General features: G+C 39.5%; 1 protein-coding gene across 3 annotated transcripts in view; it reads right to left on the bottom strand.

Moving 5' to 3' along the window:
- Nucleotides 1–18,803, bottom strand: part of adgra1 (adhesion G protein-coupled receptor A1) — a 492,840-nt gene extending 474,037 nt beyond the window's left edge. Inside the window, exon 1 of one of the 3 annotated variants that reach the window (XM_062976121.1) lies at nucleotides 18,273–18,803. In XM_062976121.1, coding sequence (XP_062832191.1) covers nucleotides 18,273–18,511 — 239 coding nt within the window. In that variant the 5' untranslated portion in view covers nucleotides 18,512–18,803. The remainder of the gene's footprint in view (nucleotides 1–18,272) is intronic. The other 2 variants (XM_062976119.1, XM_062976120.1) reach the window with 2 other exon arrangements.
- Between the last annotated feature and the right edge of the window lie 232 nt (nucleotides 18,804–19,035).

The raw sequence follows: 19,035 nt of genomic DNA, 5'->3' as shown, positions 1-19,035 counted from the left end.
AACTACACTAGATGTAGCTGCCTTTTGAAACTGTTCTGAAACTGCAACAGATCCAAAGTGCTGCATCTAGACTGTTATTATTATGTACCCTCCAGTTATTTTCAACTTATGGCAATCCTAATGTGCACCTATCATGAAATTTTCTTGGCAAGATTTGTCCAGAGGAAGTTTGCCATTGCCTTCCTCCAAGGCTAACAGAAAGTGACTTGCTCAAGGTGACCCACTGGGTTTCCTTGGCTGGACAGGAATTGAAATTACTGATATCCAGAGTGCTGGTCCAAAATTCAAATTACAGTAGAGTCTCACTTATCCAACACTCGCTTATCCAACATTCTGGATTATCCAACACATTTTTGTAGTCAATGTTTTCAATATATCATTATATTTTGGTGCTAAATTCTTAAATACAGTAATTACTACATAACATTACTGAGTATTGAACTACTTTTTCTGTCAAATTTGTTGTTAAACATGATGTTTTGGTGCTTAATTTGTAAAATCCTAACCTAATTTGATGTGTAATAGGCTTTTCTTTAATCCCTCCTTATTATCCAACATATTCGCTTATCCAACATTCTGCCGGCCCGTTTATGTTGGATAAGTGAGACTCTACTGTACAATATACCACACTAGCTCAATTTTGCTTAATATATTGCGTGGAAGGTAGACAGGGCTCCATCCACATATATTGTTTTTAAAGGGCAGTCTGCACTGAATATATTTGTTATTGTCGAAACAACAAAAACTAAGCAAAAGGAAATATTTATTCAATCATTTTATCAATTCACAACATTAAACATATGCAATATATATTCTTAGCTATTTGTTTTTATAGAAGCCATGAAATTTTGAAACAGCAGCTTTGGCAAAGTTGTTCCAGATTTCTCAGTCACAAGCACCCTAAGTTATTCATTATTTTGATCAAATTAAGATGGGGATAAAACCAATAGACCACAAGAATGGACCTGGCTACACCACAGATGGTAGGGAATACTGTTTTACTGTCCTTCCAATTCCACGTGCATATAAAAAAACTTGCTTTCCTGGCTCATTTCCTGAGGGGGCGTGGAATCCTAGTTTTACATTGTCTTAACATATGTTTGGTAGACACTCCATTTCCTGTGGTCCTATCTTGGACTGAGAGTAGCTATATCTGGTAAAGGAGATGAAAGGTCAGTGACCCTTCATCTTTATTTCCTATCCCAGATAGAGAAAGCAGTTGTTGTCTTTAGCTGACAAAACTGAGTAAAATAAAAGCAGCTGTGGTCACTTCAAGAAAAGGACATCCATGCTGACAAAAAATATCTACCAGCAATGTAACAGTTCCACAAGAGAAAATATTTTTACTAGACCAGCAGAGAAAGGAGGTGGCTCAGATAAGAATCCATATTGTTAGCTTCAACCCAACTATCACTCTAAAGAGCTGTACTGGGATGAGACTAAAGGTGGTCATCAATATAAGGAGCAATTACTGAAAATACACAACACAAGACTAACAGGATTACTGAATCAGAGTGAAATTCACTCTGAATGTGTTCAAGACATTAGAAATCAAAAATAAGTTCAGCGTGCATTAGGAGGAAAAAAATAGAGATGGAAGGATGAAAGAAGAGGGCCAAAGCCTTCATTATAATGAGGCAATGGTAAAAAAGAATGATTAAAAGAAGTGTTTCCCGGGATGTATCTCTACTGTAGTATTAATGCTGTTTGACATTACTTGAACTGCCATGGATCAAATCTATGGAATTCTTGGTGGTTTAGTTTTACAAGGTCTTTAACCTTCACTGATAATGAACGCTGGTGTCTCACTAAACTACAAGTTTCAGGATTCCATAGCATTGAGCCATTGCAGTTCAAATGGTGTCAAACTGCTTTAATTCTACAGTGGCAATGCTCTTTTAGACATAAGCACAGTAGAACTGGGGATTGCAAAAGCTGTGCATTTCCAATACCAATGTCAGAATATTACACATTATTGTTACTGGTGCTGGAATGTGGAGAGGTGGACAAAACTGAGGTTCTAAGAGGATAAGTATACACCGAAAGACTTCTATAATAAACTGGCATGTGCTCACGTCTTTCTCCCTGGAGGAGGAACACGCTGGGAAGTGATAAATGTTAATACACTCTCAAGATATGGAGAGTACTGCACATATTTGCAGTATCTGCCTATTCTGTTTTATGACAATTTAAAATTCTATTGCATTTTCTATTGATTTTCATTGCTGTTAGCCACTCTGTGTTGTGTGTGCTATGTAAGCATTAGAAGGACAAGATGCAAGTTTTTCTATTAAACAAATAAAACTGCCACTACAGTTAATTTCCTCCTGGTTTTGAGTCCCGAGGGACTTCCAAGATGCAGAATTTTACATGTAAGGGAAATACTCTTTGAGCAAGCCTCCTGGTTATAGCCCTGAGTCCAAATCAAGAGTTCTTACAACTTGCATAAAAAGTAATTTAAATCTGTGGTAGTCAACGGCTCTCATGTTTGTGGGGTTGTGAATCTGATTTGGCTTTTGCACTGAACTCTTGAGGAGCTATCCAATTTGCTGAACATATCTGGAGTAAGTTTGGGACTTTAGGTTTCCTCGTTACCAAACTGAAGCTCAAACCAATTTATTGTCAAAGGGCTTTCATGGCTGGAATCACTTGAGTGTTGTGTGGTTTCCAGGCTATATGTATCTTCAAATGTCAGCCACAGATGCAGGCGAAACGTTAGGAAAAATGCCGCCATACAGCCCAGAAACTACACAACACTCAAATCAATTTCACCATCACACCAATAGGAACCACTGCCTGCCACTGAGTGAGAAATAAACAAGAAGGATGATTATATAAAGCATGAGCCTTTTCCAAGTTGCAATCCAAATAACTTCTATGAAGAATACATAGAGAATGAATGAGTGGTATCATTTAACTATTAAAAATGGTATTGCCTAAAGAATCCTTTACATTTAAGAGCTCCTTACACAAGTTCTAGTAAGCCACATAAAATATAAAATCTCCTAATACAGTCATTGCTCAGCCTTTGAATCTCAAAAGAGCAGAGACAATTGCCAGTGAAAAATGTCACTGGTGAATCTGGCGAGTCACAGTTGGCAGATAATGTCAATTAAAGGTAGCAACTATTTCTTGAAGATGAAGGTTAGAGTTGATATGAAAGGACATTTCATGCCAGACCCACCTTGCAAATTTAAAAGTAAAGGGGTTCAGAAGTGACTTGAGAACATACTGCAAGTTACTCCTGGTGTGACATAATTGGCCTTCTACAGAGACGTTGTTCAGGGGATGCCCAATGTGCTGCTCGGAGACTTCTGTCATGTCCCCGCAAGCTAGAGCTGACAGATGAGAGCTCACAACATCTTGCAGATTTGAACCGGCAACCTTCAGGTCAGCCCAACCCAACTTTCAGATCAGTAATTCAGCTGGCACAAGGGTTTAACGGTTGTGCCACCTAGTAAAGGGTATGATATATTACCTAAGTGATTATAACTTTGGGACTTATAGTGTAAAGGAGCTTTTGGGAAGAAGTGGGGATTCTAAAAGAGAGCAAAGGGAGGGTTGGGTAATGTTACGTACATGCCCACTCTGTTTCTGACATGAAGATGGTAGGCACATCATGACTGAAATTAATCCTTGTTAATTGTAAGGGCTGTAAGTCTCACAAATGTTCTGCATTTTTGCACCCCTCAAAAATAATAGGGGCAGGATGGCAAGGTTCTGCCATTGCAGATCTCAAAGTTTTGTGAAATCCTTGAGTTATAAATTAATACCTAATGTCCATTATAATCTTGAAGTAGTTATAAGCAAGAGCTTTCCAAACATTTCATGCTGATGACATACTTTTTAGACATGCATCATTTCATGACACTGTAATTCAATTTTCCTAGCAAACAGGAAACATACATAAATTGTAATAATGAAATGTATGGGGTCATAATATACCTCCTTTTTATTTCATATGATGTATTGCTTAATTCACATAGACTCAGAGGTTTGTTGTTACATTCACCAACACACCTACACACTGCAGCCATCACACTAATGTGTTGTGACATGCAGTTTGGAAAGCCCTGCATTAAGCTATTTCAAACGGATTCAGCAAATTCTTACTGGTGCAACTGCTTCATATGTGTCAAAATTAACATATTTAGTATTTTCTCTGGTTTTCATAATGGTATATCATATGGTTCTACCATTTGTGGTGTTCGAATGATGTATGTATGTTATTCAGGCTTATCAAATAAGATAATTATTTAACCTTGCAGAAGTGATTTAGCTGTGTCTTCTCCATGGCAAAAGGTTGGACTGGATGGCTTTTCCATCTGTATGATATAATTGTGTAAAGTTCCTAGCAGTGCTTTAAAAATATTAAGCTTTTCCACCCACATGAAACCCTACAGCAGCAGCTGTTAGCAAAGTTATCTTGTTTCATTTCATTGTTAACCTAGAGTTTGCAGAAGAATTCTATATCGTGTGGGCAATCTAATAGATTTCATATGAAATGCTTATACACAATACACACACACCGCAGACTACCAGGAACACAACTTATTGGGCCCCCAGAAATGTCCACGCAAGATTCTATGGAGATTTTAATGAGTTTATTATAAAGGAGAAGTCAACACAGGATATATGTTTTTGGTCCTAAGCACTCCAACTAATCAATCTGAATTTGTGTCTACAATACTGTGGCAAAATGTGAGTATATGGAAAGTTGTGAGCAAATTGTAACATTGTACATCAGTTTGGGAAATGCACACTAATTACCAATCATGACACTTAAGGTATCAGTTTTCAATGTCCTAGCTTTGTGGAGTTTAAATCAACATCGGTGTTGAATCTGGTCCTAAACTAGCAAGTTTTTTTAGTCAGTAAAACAATATTGGATTCAATTAGAGATCTAGACTTGTAAAAAAAATCTTTATCCAAAATCAGATCTCTACAGGGGACAGATATGGTATGGCCCTTATTGGCTAATTTTAGATTCAGATGTGTTGCCTCAATTCAAACTAATCATAGTTAAAATAATGATGCCTAAATCCAACTTTTAGTCCAAACCACAGTTAACACACTGAAGCAATGCAGCTTATAGAAATAAATACAAAATGATATAAAGATATTTTAAATCAAATTTCATAATGGTCACAACTGTACAATTATTTAAGTGATGTGGAAAGATATTTACATTGTTCTCGGAGCAAAGCAGCAAATATCTATCTTGCAAGATGCAGAATTACCATTCAAGTTAATATATAAGTTCTATGGTGATAAACACCAGTGGGATATAGTTTATATGCATGGAATTTAAATGTCCCTATACAAACAATAAAACAAAGCTACTGCAGTGAGGAAAACAATAGAGAAACACCCTCCCAAACATGTCCAAATACACTCTGAAATACATGCAAGTATACATTTCTGCAAAATCATGCAACTATTTTATATTCTAATTCTCAGAATCATTTACATATATTCCAATACTTGAACACAACTAAGTCAATATTGTTTTAGATCTGCACATGTAATCACAAGAAAATTACCTTCACATTTATCAAAACTGTGCCAAATGCCTAAGGAAAGCCAAAGACATGAACAAAAATAACTAAAGTTCATTGTGATTACAATGTTCATTTGAAACTATAATTACAAACTCCAAACACATCTTGGAAAATTAGTTAAGAATTATTGGAATAACTATAATATACCCAAGCCAGAGCAATATGGCAAATCTAAGCTCAATGAGACTTTATTTTCTCAGTCAACTTGAAACAGGTTCTACTGAAATTATAGTCTTCATCATATTGATGAGGTCACCTGTGCCAATTTGTCAGCCTCTGTGGTGAATTGGTGGGGCAATCCTGGCACCCCACAAATGGGGAGGTCCCTGGAACTCTTCTGTTATCAGAGTGTTGCTTCTTATTTACTGTTCTGATTTTTGAGTTTTTTAATACTGGTAGCCAGATTTTGTTTCTCTGGTTTAGTCTGCAGTGCCTTTCATGTTCTTTGACTCGTGTTTGGGTGCTACATTTGAAAGGCACTGCAAACTAACTCAACCAGAGAAATCAGCCATAGCAGAGCACTTGATGAACCAACCTGGACACAGTATATTATTTGAGAACACAGAAATGCTTGACCACTCCAACAACAATTCACAAGCATGTGGACAACTTCAACAGAAAGGAGGAAACCATGAAAATCAACAAAATCTGGCTACCAGTATTAAAAAAACTCAAAAATCAGAACAGTAAATAAGAAGCAACTCTCTGATAACAGAAGAGTTCCAGGGACAGCTAATGACTCTAAACAAAGGATGCCCCCCAGACAGGAGATGAACCTTTCCAATGTTAATTAAAGTGATTAACTGCAACATTCACGCTGGTTTTCAACTGACAAAGAGTTCTTCTCACACCCTGGACTTTCCACAGATATATATTAACCTTCCTTGCTTAGTTGCTCCATGCCTCACAACCTCTGAGGATGCCTGCCATAGATGTGGGCAAAACGTCAGGAGAGAATACTTCTGGAACATGGCCATACAGCCCGGAATACATACCACAACAACCCTTGTTTGAAAGAATAATTGAAGCATTCCAATTGCTGATCTATGCAGGTTTATCCAAACTATTATAATTCCCAAAAGACATCCTTGATTTGCAACATTTATCAAATCTTAAGTATAACAAAATAATATACAACAAAATATAGTCTTACTATTCCCCATTATCTGGAGATGTTCTCTGTGGATCTACTTTGTAGTGGTCTAGGGAACAAGTCTCCATCACAAAAAGTTGCTGATAGTGTAACAGCCAGTCTAGGGAAGCCTCAAAACCATGTACTTCTGGCTTATGCTATGAAAACTCATGGACAAATCTGAAGTCATCCTGATTGGATGGACAATGGATATCAAGCTCATAAACAAGAAAAAAGGACACTGGCCTACATTTCAAGCAAATTCGTCTGCCAGCCACAATCCAGAAACACCTGCTCACAGCCTAGATAGCAAAACATGCCATTAACTCAACATTTCATAGCACAAACAGAATCACAATAAAGCAGAAAAATCTATTTCAAAACTTATTTAATCGTGCACTCCGAAACATTAACAATAAACCTTTTGCACAGAAGATGAAAGTATATACCATATGTTACTGGTGAAGAAAGTGAAACACAGCCAACAATACACAAGGGTAGTCAAAATGAAACCACTGTAGCTGAAAAAAACTTAAATTATGTGCTGTGGATGCTGAAAGTTAGAAATGCCTAGGCTAAACAAGGTTCTAGACTTGGTTAGCATCCCTGAGGATGTCATTGGTTATCTTCTTAGCATCAACAAAACAACTGCAGACAGAAATTCTGGTCGTGCGACAGATGTATTTGTATTGCAGTGTTCCCTCACTACTTCGTGGTTCACTTTTCATGGATTCACTGTTTCGCGGTTTTTCAAACTCTAAAATACTATTATAAATCATAAAAAATTTACAGCCTAAGGAAGGGAGGAAGGAGAAACCAAAGGGAGAGAAAAGGAGCCCAAGTGGCAACGGGAGGAGAAGGAGGTGATTTATCAACACACAATTGGTTGATAAAGACTTAAAATACTGTATAACTACTAAAATAATGTATAAATATTAAAATAAATATAGTTCCCCCACTTCGCGGATTTTCACTTATTGCGGGTGGTCCTGGAACCTAACCCCAACGATAAGTGAGGGAACACTGTATGTATATCTGATGTATTTCTTTTATTTTCTTTTGCATTCTTTATACCACCTTTACACAATAAAATTTTAATTAATTAATTTTTTTAAAAGAAAGAAAGAAAGAAAGAAATTCGGGTCCGGTCAGAACTTATTACAATTAATACTGCAATATAGGCACGTATTATGGTAGTCTTGTAAAGAGTTTAGCAAAAGTAATACTAGTATATCAATGTTATCCTAACAATGGGCAGTTTTCATATCCTAAAAATGGGGCATTTTTATATTCATACATCTCTAAGGCATATATGCACAGACAGGAATGTTTGCAGGAAACTCTCAGTTAAGTACTGGATCATAAATATTCAGCCACATTGTCAGAGTGGACATATGCCTCTGAAATGGGTAAAGTTCACTCTCTGAACTCCTCAGAAAGGCAAAAAGTCAAAGTGAACAGTCAGTGGATATAAATGCTGTATCAGCTTAACAGGATCAAGACATGGACTTTTCTGAATTAAAAAGGCATGCAAAATAATTCAATATCTGTTCAAAGAGAATGCATAACATCTAGTATATTTAAATGTAAACAGTCTATTCTTTGTCTTTGACCTAATTTTCATAGCATCATTATGAACTGAACCTCCACTCCATTAGGTCATTTAAAAAACACAAAAACCAGAGTTGGACTAACATAACCAGTGACTCAGGAGACAGGTAAGGTGTGTAGAAGATTAAATAGTGTTAGTAGACTGGAGATGATATCTGAGTAAAGATCAGTAGGTTTCCTGTTGTTACTGTATGCCTTCAAGACAACCATATTGTAAGGTTTTCTTGTTAAGATTTGATCAAAGGGGGTTTGCCATTGCCTTCTTCTAAAGCTGAGATGATGTGACTTGCTCAAGGTCAACAAGTGGGTTTCCATGGCCAAAGGAAGATTTGAACCCTGGTCTCCAGCATTGAGACCACTATACCACTCTAGTTATACAGGTTTCCTACTTTACACACATGCAAGACCTTGAAAGATTTTTTTTTATTATCATGTGTACCAGCTTTATATAAAAGTGCCATCTTGAGATATACAGTATACAGTATTTAACTGCACTAAATATCAACAATTAAACTGCAGTCCTTTCCAACTACATCTTCTAATAATGCAAAACACAAAATTGTGATTAAGTACTTTTATGTACTCAAAACTCTCCAAGGTATTCATACAATGATACATAAATATTTCCTATGTATTCTTCTAGGAGGTTTAACTAAGAAAAGAATCCTATTCCTTAAAGGTACTTGCTGTAATACAGAGTATATTTTCTGCTGAAATCGACTCATGGCACAAACATCTCAGGTAAGGTTCTTAAACACTAATGAACTCCAAGAGAAAACAGATATTGAAATGTTTGCATTGCAGAAGTTATTTGTATCATTGGTATTAGATAAAGATGTAATTAAAAAATAATGCTTTTACCCTTTTATTGAAGGCACATACTCAGCAAAGGAACAGAGCAAAGTATGTGCCTTCAATAAGAAATATATGGAGTAAAAGCACTTAATAATAACCATATATGGAGCCGTGATCTAACATTTCTAAAAAAATACTCCCTTCAAAAAGCACTCTTTTTAAAAAGTCAAAATCCTTCTAAAAACCAAGCAGCTAAAATTCAATTCGCATTTCTAAGAACATGAGTTATTAGTCAGAATGTCATGCATAGAGAAAATTTTAAACAAAGTCCCTTTTTAAACACCAGTAAAGCAGAGCAGCTGCTTAATCGTCTCAGTTGGGTTTAACTGCCAGTGCACTTTTTAAAATTTATATGGGTCTCACATTCAAAGCCCAGACTGTCCTAAGATGTATAGTTTCTAAAACCTGTTAATACAAATCAAGGCTGGGAAGCACTCTCATGACACTCCAGCGTCAGATAATGGCCTCCATTTGCAAAGGATCCAACTGCAGTTAGCCTTAATCCTACTATGTGTATTTGATTCAGTTTAAGCTAAAATTGAACTAAAGGTTCCCTTCTTTGCAATGCAAGTTATGACAGTGAAATCTGTATAACAGTTATGCAGAAATTACTGGAGGAAAAGCTAGCAAACAACAAACAAACAAACAAGTAGAGTTGTGCACGGATTTGTTTTCCTTCGGTACCTTCGGGAGCACGTAACAGTAAAGGCCCTCCCAGTACAAAAAACCTGCCCACAATTAAAGCAAGCGGGAGTCAATCTCAACTGCTCCTTCCCTATTCGGCATCACAGTTTAATGTTTTTTATTAATCCCAGGAAAACAAAAAGAAAACCCTCATTCCCTGAAAACTACTACCATCTAGTTACCTCTTCTCTACTAGAAAGTAGAAACAGCTTTTTGGAAGTATTAAAACCAAAGCAGAAAGAAGATTGAAGCATGCCAAGAAAAAAGAGGGTTTTTTAAAGGTTGCCCAAGGAGGGTAGCTCCAGGAGGACTTCACTCTTCCTTACCTGGAAGTGGGAAGCCTCCTTAAAATGCCTTGGAAAGAGTATGTGACACCTGGGAGAGAAAACGTGTCTGCGTGCCTGAGGCACCTCTCCTCTAGTGTAGAAAACAGCTTTAAGAACTTTCCTTCTTTAAATGCCTTTGAAAGGGTGTGTGCGGGGCATGTAGGCCTGGGAGAGAAAGTGCATGCACCTGCCTGCCTACAGCGCCTCTCCTCTCCTCCTCTAGAATAGGAAACAGCTTAAATGCCTAAAATGATGGGAAGGGGAGCCTGGGAAGTCCCCTCCCCATAATGGGCCGGATAGAAAACAAATCTTTCGGCTCCCCAGAGCAAAAACAGATGTATGCCCTCCCAAATTTGTGAGGCTCCCGAAAAAAATGGATCAGGGACCTACCAAAACCTGGGACACCAAAATGGATGACAGTTTACCCAGACTGCACAAGCCTAACAACAAGCATTTTAAAGACTAACATGGTTTGTGTGGCACCACTCTTTGTGGACAGCATCCCACTTCATTAGACACAGTTTGTGGTGCCAATTCACTCTATAATAATAGGCCAGTGTGCATGAAAACTTCAGCCAAATAAAACTAGTCTTGTGCCAAATAAAACAAAAGTGCCATGATACTTTGTGCCTTGTTTCAGTTACATGTGTGCCTATATGTTACCAATAGTGTCCAACACAATTTTGAGCCCTGTACATCAAAGCTAACATTTGTTTTCCCTCGCAAATTTCTCTCTGATAAACATAAAGGGGGTCTTCCAGCTCTTTTTAATCATTTGCTCACAACATGAAAGCAATATCTTTGTCCTATCAGCAATGCGATTCTGATGGTAAAATTGCCACAGCAGCCATCTGGGAACTCTAATTTGCTGATGCAACCACTTTTAGGATTTCACCATTAGCTTTCTGTAGAAATCTCAACCGGGAAAAGAAATCTATCTATTAAAATTCTACTGAAGATTTTTATCGCTGGATAAAATTGACTCTTTTTATTATTTTAAAAGCTGTTATTGCATCTGTAGCACACATTTCCTTTATGCGCCCCTCTGTTCTCAGTTTGTTAAAACAATATGAGAAGTTACGTTCTGTATGCTATAGCTCTTTCTCTCTGGGCCAATAAAAATGAATGGAACCAGGCAGCCCCTGCATTGACATGCTCTTCCATGCAGCTAGAAAAACATATCTATGAAGACTAGTGCTTGTGGGTTTTTTCACCAATTTCTGCAGCTGGCCAATGTCACATAACTTTAATTTCATTCATCATAAACACTTTCTCTGCAGGGCATTTGACACTTTCAATCAAACTGTCAGCTTTATGTTCAACTACTGAAAAAGGCATTTCTTCTTTTTTTGTTTAGATTATTGTTTTAACACATTTTCCTCTGCACCCCAAACCATCTCTCAATATTAAGGTTTTTCAACTTATTTTAAAGGCATCACGTGATTTAAAAGAGTCAAAGGGACTACTAAACACGAACATGTAAAGTCAGCATTTGTATCTTTTAAAAAGAAATTAATAATATTTTTTAAATTTGGAATTTGTTTTTAGTAGTACCAGAGGTAGGATTGTCAGGAAATGCTTCATTTTCATCTTAGCTGGAGTTCAATTTATTTCTCTCTAGTATTATTTTTCTATCAGTCCACTTGCTTCCCAATTTAACAGCCCTATGGGGAACAGTATAAATTTATCAGTGTATCCCTGCAAAGCATAATGGTATATATTTTTATAAGCTAAATATGCCTGGAGCTACATTCTTAAGCACATTTATTTGGAAGCAAGCTCAAATGAAAGCAATGGGGCTTACTTTCAAGCCAAAAATGAATTAGGGTTGGGCTGGAAGAAGTGTGTCAAATGACTCCATATTTTTAAAATAAACCAATGGAAGTATTTTCTACAAATTATTTTCATCTAGAAATTGGAGAAATGCATTAACTGTTGGGGATGAAATCTTACCTATATTTTTTTTAATCATGTCAGAAGTGACTTGAGAACATACTGCAAGTTGCTTCTGGTGTGAGAGAGTTGCCCAGGGGCCACTCGGATGTGTAACTATCCTGCTGGGAGGCTTCTCTCGTGTTCCCGCAAGCTAGAGCTAACAGATGGCAGCTCAGCCTGTTTCACGGATTCAAACTGGCAACCTTCAGGTTAATAACCCACCCTTCAGGTCAGCAGTCCAGCTGGCTCATTGCGTCACCATTCCCTAATATGGCTTATTTCAGTGGTTCTCAACTTGTGGGCCCCCAGATGTTTTGGCCTTCAACTCCCAAAAATCCTAACAGCTGGTAAACTGGCTGAGATTTCTGGGAGTTTCAGTCCAAAACACTGGGGGATCCATGGATTGAGAACCACTGGCATATTTACTCAAAAGTAAATCTGAGTTCAATGAGATTTGTTTAAGTGTGTTTAGAACCGCAATACAAGTCAGTTGTAGATGAAGTTAGAAACTCACATGAAGTTAGAAAGCTGCATTTTTAAGATAACACAACCACAGAAAGAGCATGTTAAAACTTTTTTTTACCATGTTGCAATGTTGCCTGGAATATTTTCAATGTTATCTGGAATATTTTACAATGTTATCTGGAATACTTTTGAGAATAGGCTGCCGTTAACACATCTGTATCTTAATGAGGACGGTGTTCCCAAATGGATAATAAGAATAGCAATTCAACCGCTTTCCAAAAAAGAGAAGCAACAGAATACATCTGTACATTTCCAAGCACAGGGTCCACACATGTTGTAAATTACTATCTTTTACAGCTGCTTCTCTTAAAAAAAAGTGTTGACTGTAAGAGAAAAGTTCAGCAATGCCTGGAGATTTTCACAGCATGAACTGTCAACAAATAAATTCAGCACTACAGAATTACTTAGATGAAGGTGGGATTTAGGGAGTAAACACATACAACTGGTAACTCTTGGGTCTAATTTAAGTCGATTACATTAACCTATTCTTACAGTTCAGTCAACAGTCTAGTTGAGCCAAAAAAAAGTATGTCAAGGCTGCAATCTCAAACTCATTCATTTGGGATTAACTTCCACTAAACTCAGTGAGCAAACATACAATAGGGCTGTACTAGAAGCATTCGACTGAGTTTAGAGCGTTGTGTTAGCCTAAATTCTAACACTTTGTCTTAACTGAGCTGAAGATAATACTCTAAGAGTAGGATTTACATCCACAGGACTTCACTACTCTATGTCTTAACTGAGCTGTGGATAAGACTGTAAGAACAGGATTTAAATGCTATTACTTCCATTGATCTGTGGAGTGGATCAACCTGCTAATTTTTCATCACATTTGCTTAGAACTTAAATCCTAGTGATTTCAGTTAAGGCCTTCGTGGTAAATATGGTTAGGAATATAGACTCTGCTATATATTTTAGTTCATGCAACAGGCAACTGTACCTCAAAATGTATTTTTGACATACCAAAGATGATGCTGGGTCAGACAAAAAATGGAAGCTTGTGGCAAGTTCTAAAGAGTTACAATGTGCATCTAAAAATATGGATGATATATCTCATTTCACAAATCCAGTGAAGAGAAGGCCATCAATTTCCGTAAACAAGCCTTATTATGCCGTTCATTTTTGTCTGTTGTCTTTAGGGTCCGAAATTACCCTCTGTGAGATTTAAAGATGCCTCAGTTGATATAATCTGCATTGTGGAAGTGTTATTTGCAAAACCACTGGGCAAGGCAGTGTGCAATTTACTCTCCATACAGATTGCTTCCCCAAAAGCAAACAAAATGCTACCAAGACTTTCCAGGCAGGGATGGAAAAAAACAGACTTCTTCTAGAGAAGAATGTAGGAAAAAAAGGAGAACCGGAGCCCACAAATTCAATAGTCCAAAGTGAGCTTTCATAAGTATTGATGAGGAAAAGAATAATGTGCTTTCCTTTCATAAGTATTGATACATAAGTATTGATACTTATGAAAGGAAAGTGCATTATTCTTTTCTTTCTTCCCCCACAAGAATATACCCAGAGAATCTCTTTGATGGGTCAAACTTTTAAACTTCTTTTGAAGGAAGGCCAAAGTCACAAAGCCTTTTAAAGGCAGGTTTCTGGAACATGGCCATACAGCCCAGAAAACTCAAACTTTGGTTCCTTCTACACTGCCCTTATATCCCAGGATCTGATCTCAGGTTATCTGCTTTGAACTGGATTATATGAGTCTCTACTGACAGATAATCTGGGATAAGAAGATAATCTGGGATCAGGTTCTGGGACATAGGGCAGTGTAGAAGGGGCCTTTATGTCGTTTAATACGCACAAAGTTATTGGACGAATGGACTTAAGCAATATTATGTTTTAAATGTTGTATACTGTTTTATTTGATTATATTTAGGTGTTTAAATGTTTATGTTTTATCTTATTACTGTGGTCTGTATTATCGGCATTGAATTTTGTCAGTTTTGTAAGCCGCCTTGAGTCCCCTCAGGTGAGAAAGGCGGGGTAGAAATGTTGTAAATAAATAAATAAATAAATTATTATTTCTTTTCTTGCTGAGACATTACAAAGTCTCATAACAGAGAGACTGGCCATCCTCTTGAAAGACTCATATAATCCAGTTCAAAGCAGATAACCTGGGATCAGATCCTGAGATATAAGGACAGTGTAGAAGGAACCAAAGTTTGGGATGCTGTGAGTTTTCTGGACTGTATGGCCATGTTCCAGAAGCATTCTCTCCTGACATTTTGCCCAAATCGATGGCAGGCATCCTCAAAGGCTGTGAGGTCTGTTGGAAACTAGGCAAGTGGGTTTTATATATCTGTGGAAGGGAGAACGAACTCTTGTCTGTTGGAGGCAAGTGTGAATGTTGCAATTAATCACCTTAATTAACATTGATTAGCAAGGTGATTAATTGCAACATTCACACTTGCCTCCAACAGGCAAGAGTTCTTTCTCCCACCCTGGACCTTCCACAGATATATAAATCCCACTTGCCTTGTTTCCAACAGACCTCACAACCTGTGAGGATGCCTGCCATAGATGTGGGTGAAACATCAGGGAAGGATGCTTCTGGAACATAGCCATACAGGCTGGGAAACTCACAGCATCCTTCTGATTCCAGCCATGAAAGCCTTCGACAACACATTGAACCAAAGTTTATCTGTCATGCAGGGGGAAAAAAATCAATAGCTCCACTTACACCACCATATAATGATCCCTAAAACGTCATTATATTGTCAGTTCAATGCAGGTAAACTGCATTTTATGAATTTGCACAGATCATATAATGGCAGATTCAAACTTTGTTATATGATAGTGTGGATGCAGCCCTAGATGTGAGACTTAGAATGGCTCTTTGGAAAGATGGAACCTGAGGGGTTTTTTTTCCAGCAATGCTCCTGTCCTTTTTTGCTTCCATCTCTATGCTATGACCCACCTCGAGAAGAGGAGGGTAAGAAATAAAATTATTATTGGGTTGCTGTGAGTTTTCCAGGCTGTATGTCCATGCTCCAGAAATATTCTCTCCTGATGTTTCGCCCACGTCTCTGGCAGGCATCCTCAGAGGTTGTGAGGTGTGTTGTAAAACTATGCAAGTGGGGTTTACATGTCTGTGGAAAGTCCAGGGTGGGGGAAAGAACTCTTGTCTGTTTAAGGAAAGTGTGAATGTTGCAATTAGCCAACTTGATTAGACTTGAATGGCCTTGCAGCTTAAAAGCCTGGCTGCTTCCTGCCTGGGGAAGGAAGCAGCCAGGGAGGTGCCAGGTGACCCTCATTGTTTGCTGTCTGGAATTCCCCTGCTTTTTGAGTGTTGCTCTTTATTTACTATCCTTATTTTAGAGGGTTTTTTTTAAAAAAATACTGGTCGCCAGATTTTGTTCATTATCATGGTTTCCTCCTTTCTGTTGAAATTGTCCACATGCTTGTGGATTTCAATGTCTTCTCTGTGTAGTTTGACATGGTTGTTGTTGCTGTTGTTGTTATCGCCACAACCAGATTTGGGGGGGGGGGGGGGTCGGGTCATTTCAATTCAATATAAATCCAATTTGTGGAGGGGATTGCCCTCAACAGGTATTGTGGTGAAGTTTCTAGGCACCTCCTGGCAGCTCAGATCCTAGGCCTGCCAGGCTTGGGTGCCTGTCTGCAAGCCAGCTGGATTTCCTTTCAGCACCACCAGCCACACCACACTTCCTCCTGAAGGAATTCACACAGCTTGAGAAAAAGCAGTGCGCCTTCAGCAAAGACTTGTTGGTACTGCATTCCCCAGGAGAATGTTAAAGTCAAGTATACAAAAGGGAAAAAAACCGTCAAGGATGCCACTCAGGGCCCTTCCACACAGCCATATAACCCAGAATATCAAGGCAGGAAATCCCACAATATCTGCTTCGAACCAGTTTATCTGACTCCACACTGCGATATATTCCAGTTGAAAGCAGATAATGTGGGATTTTATTCAGCTGTGTGGAAGGGGTCTCAACAACAAAAAAATAACAATCCAAACCCTTGACTGAAGCAATGTCAAGAATGAGAACCCCTTATTGCTGTGTCAGAGCAGAGAGTGCTTTGGGTGCATGTATATTATAGAATGAATGCATCTTTGAGTTGCTGTGAGTTTTCAGGACTGTATGGCCATGTTCCAGAAGCATTCTCTCCTGACGTTTCGCCCACATCTATGGCAGACATCCTCAGAGGTTGTGAGGTCTGTTGGAAACTAGGTAAGTGGGAGTTTATATATCTGTGGACTGTTTGGGTGGGGAAAAGAACTCTTGTCTGTTTGAGGCAATGTTGCAATTGGCAAGCTTGATTTGCACTGAATAGCCTGGCAGCTTCAAAGCCTGCCTTGAGGAAATCCTTTGTTGGGAGGTGTTAACTGGCTTTGAGTAAATAAAGAACAACACTCAGAAGACAGGGGAATTCCAGACAAGAAACATTCAGGGCCAGTTAACACCTCCCGACAAATTATTTCCACCAGGTAGGAAAGAATCAGGCTTTGAAGCTAATGCTAATCAAGCTGGCCAATTGCAACATTCACACTTGCCTCCAACAGACATGAGTTCTTTCTCTCAACCTGGACCTTCCACAGATATACAGTAGAGTCTCACTTATCCAACCCTCGCTTATCCAACGTTCTGGATTATCCAACGCATTTTTGTAGTCAATGTTTTCAATACATCGTGATATTTTGGTGCTAAATTCGTAAATACAGCAATTACTACATAGCATTACTGCATATTGAACTACTTTTTCTGTCAAATTGGTTGTATAACATGATGTTTTGGTGCTTAATTTGTAAAATCATAACCTATGCTGGAGAGCAAGCCAGCTGCACCCAGCTGCAATGAATCACTCTGACCAGGAGGTCATGAGTTCGAGGCCCGCTCGGAGACTATGTTTGTCTTGTCTTTGTTCTATGTTAAAAGGCACTGAATGTTTGCCTATATGTAGAATGTGATCCGCCCTGAGTCCCCTTCGGGGTGAGAAGGGCGGAATATAAATGCTGTAAATAAATAAATAAATAAATAAATTGATGTCTAATAGGCTTTTCCTTAATCCCTCCTTATTATCCAACATATTCGCTTATCCAACGTTCTGCCGGCCCGTTTATGTTGGATAAGTGCGACTCTACTGTATATATAAATCCCACTTGCCTAGTTTCCAACAGACCTTACAACCTGCGAGGATGCCTGCTATAGAGGTGGGCGAAACGTCAGGAGAGAATGCTTCTGGAGCATGGCCATACAGCCCGGAAACGCACAGCAACCCAAACTTTGGTTCCTTCTACACTGTCCTTATATCTCAGGATCTGATCCCAGGTTATCTGCTTTGAACTGGATTATATGAGTCTTTCAAGAGGATGGCCAGTCTCTCTGTTAGGAGTCTTTGTAATGTCTCAGCTAGAAAGATCCAAGCCTTTGACAATGCATCTTTGACACCACTTGAACTGACCATGGCTCCATGCTACAGAGAGTGGCAGAGAAGGCTAAAAGCCATGGAGTCAAAGGCGCCTTCTTTCCACAGTGGACCAAGTCGGAGGAGTTGTTGTATGTTTTCCGGGCTGTATGGCCATGTTCCAATTAGGAATGGTGGGAGTCGAAATCCAAATCCCCTCTAGGCATCTCTCACCCCCTTTTTCCCTCCCTCCTTCCTTCTTGTACTCACAGGGAGACGGTGCGGTTGGGCAGCAAAGCGGGCGGCAAAGTTTCCACCAACTCGCCTCCGCTGCAGACAACTTTGACGCGGAGGCTGGGCCGGCCGGGCCCCTTGGCGGTGCGCTCGGCGGTGCAGAGGCAGCTGTCCACGGCCAGCTCCGGGCAGTTGCGGTTGGCTCCCGACAGACCCACCACGGCGGCCGCTGCCGCCACCACGAAGCACAGGCAGCAACAGCGCAGCCCCGGCATGGCGAGAACAGCGGCGAGAGCAAGCGCGCCTGTGGAGCAGACAGCAGCAGGAGGAGGAGGAGGAGGAGGCTGGGAAGGCTGGAGCGCTCATGGCATGCTAGGCGGGCCGCTGCTCCTGCTCCTGCTGCCGCCGCCGGAGAAGGGGCTCGCCGTCCGCCACCTCCAGCACGCCTTCGCCGCCTCCTCCTCCTCCTCCTCCTTCCCGCTGCGGCAGGGCATGGGCGGCGAAGCGCTGGGAGGGGCGGAAAGTTGGCCCCCTCCCTGCAACAGGAGGCAAGGCTGGCCGGACTGTGCCTGGGTCCTGCCCCCTCGCTCTGCCGAGCTAATAGCTCTCTGTATAACGGGAGGGTGGATCTCTCTCTCTCTCTCTCTCTCTCTCTCTCTCTCTGTGTTCTCCTCTAAATACATAGATAAAGGGAGAGGATCTAGGACTGTGCTTGTGTTCTCCCCTCTCTCTATACATATAAAGGCAGGGGGGAACCATGTGTGTGTTTGTATTCTTCTCCTCTCTGGGAGAGGAGAAA

The sequence above is a fragment of the Anolis carolinensis genome, chromosome 3 (assembly GCF_035594765.1).
Source record: "Anolis carolinensis isolate JA03-04 chromosome 3, rAnoCar3.1.pri, whole genome shotgun sequence".
In the NCBI taxonomy this organism is placed as follows: Eukaryota; Metazoa; Chordata; class Lepidosauria; order Squamata; family Dactyloidae; genus Anolis; species Anolis carolinensis.
This window is presented reverse-complemented; position numbering and strand designations above follow the sequence as displayed.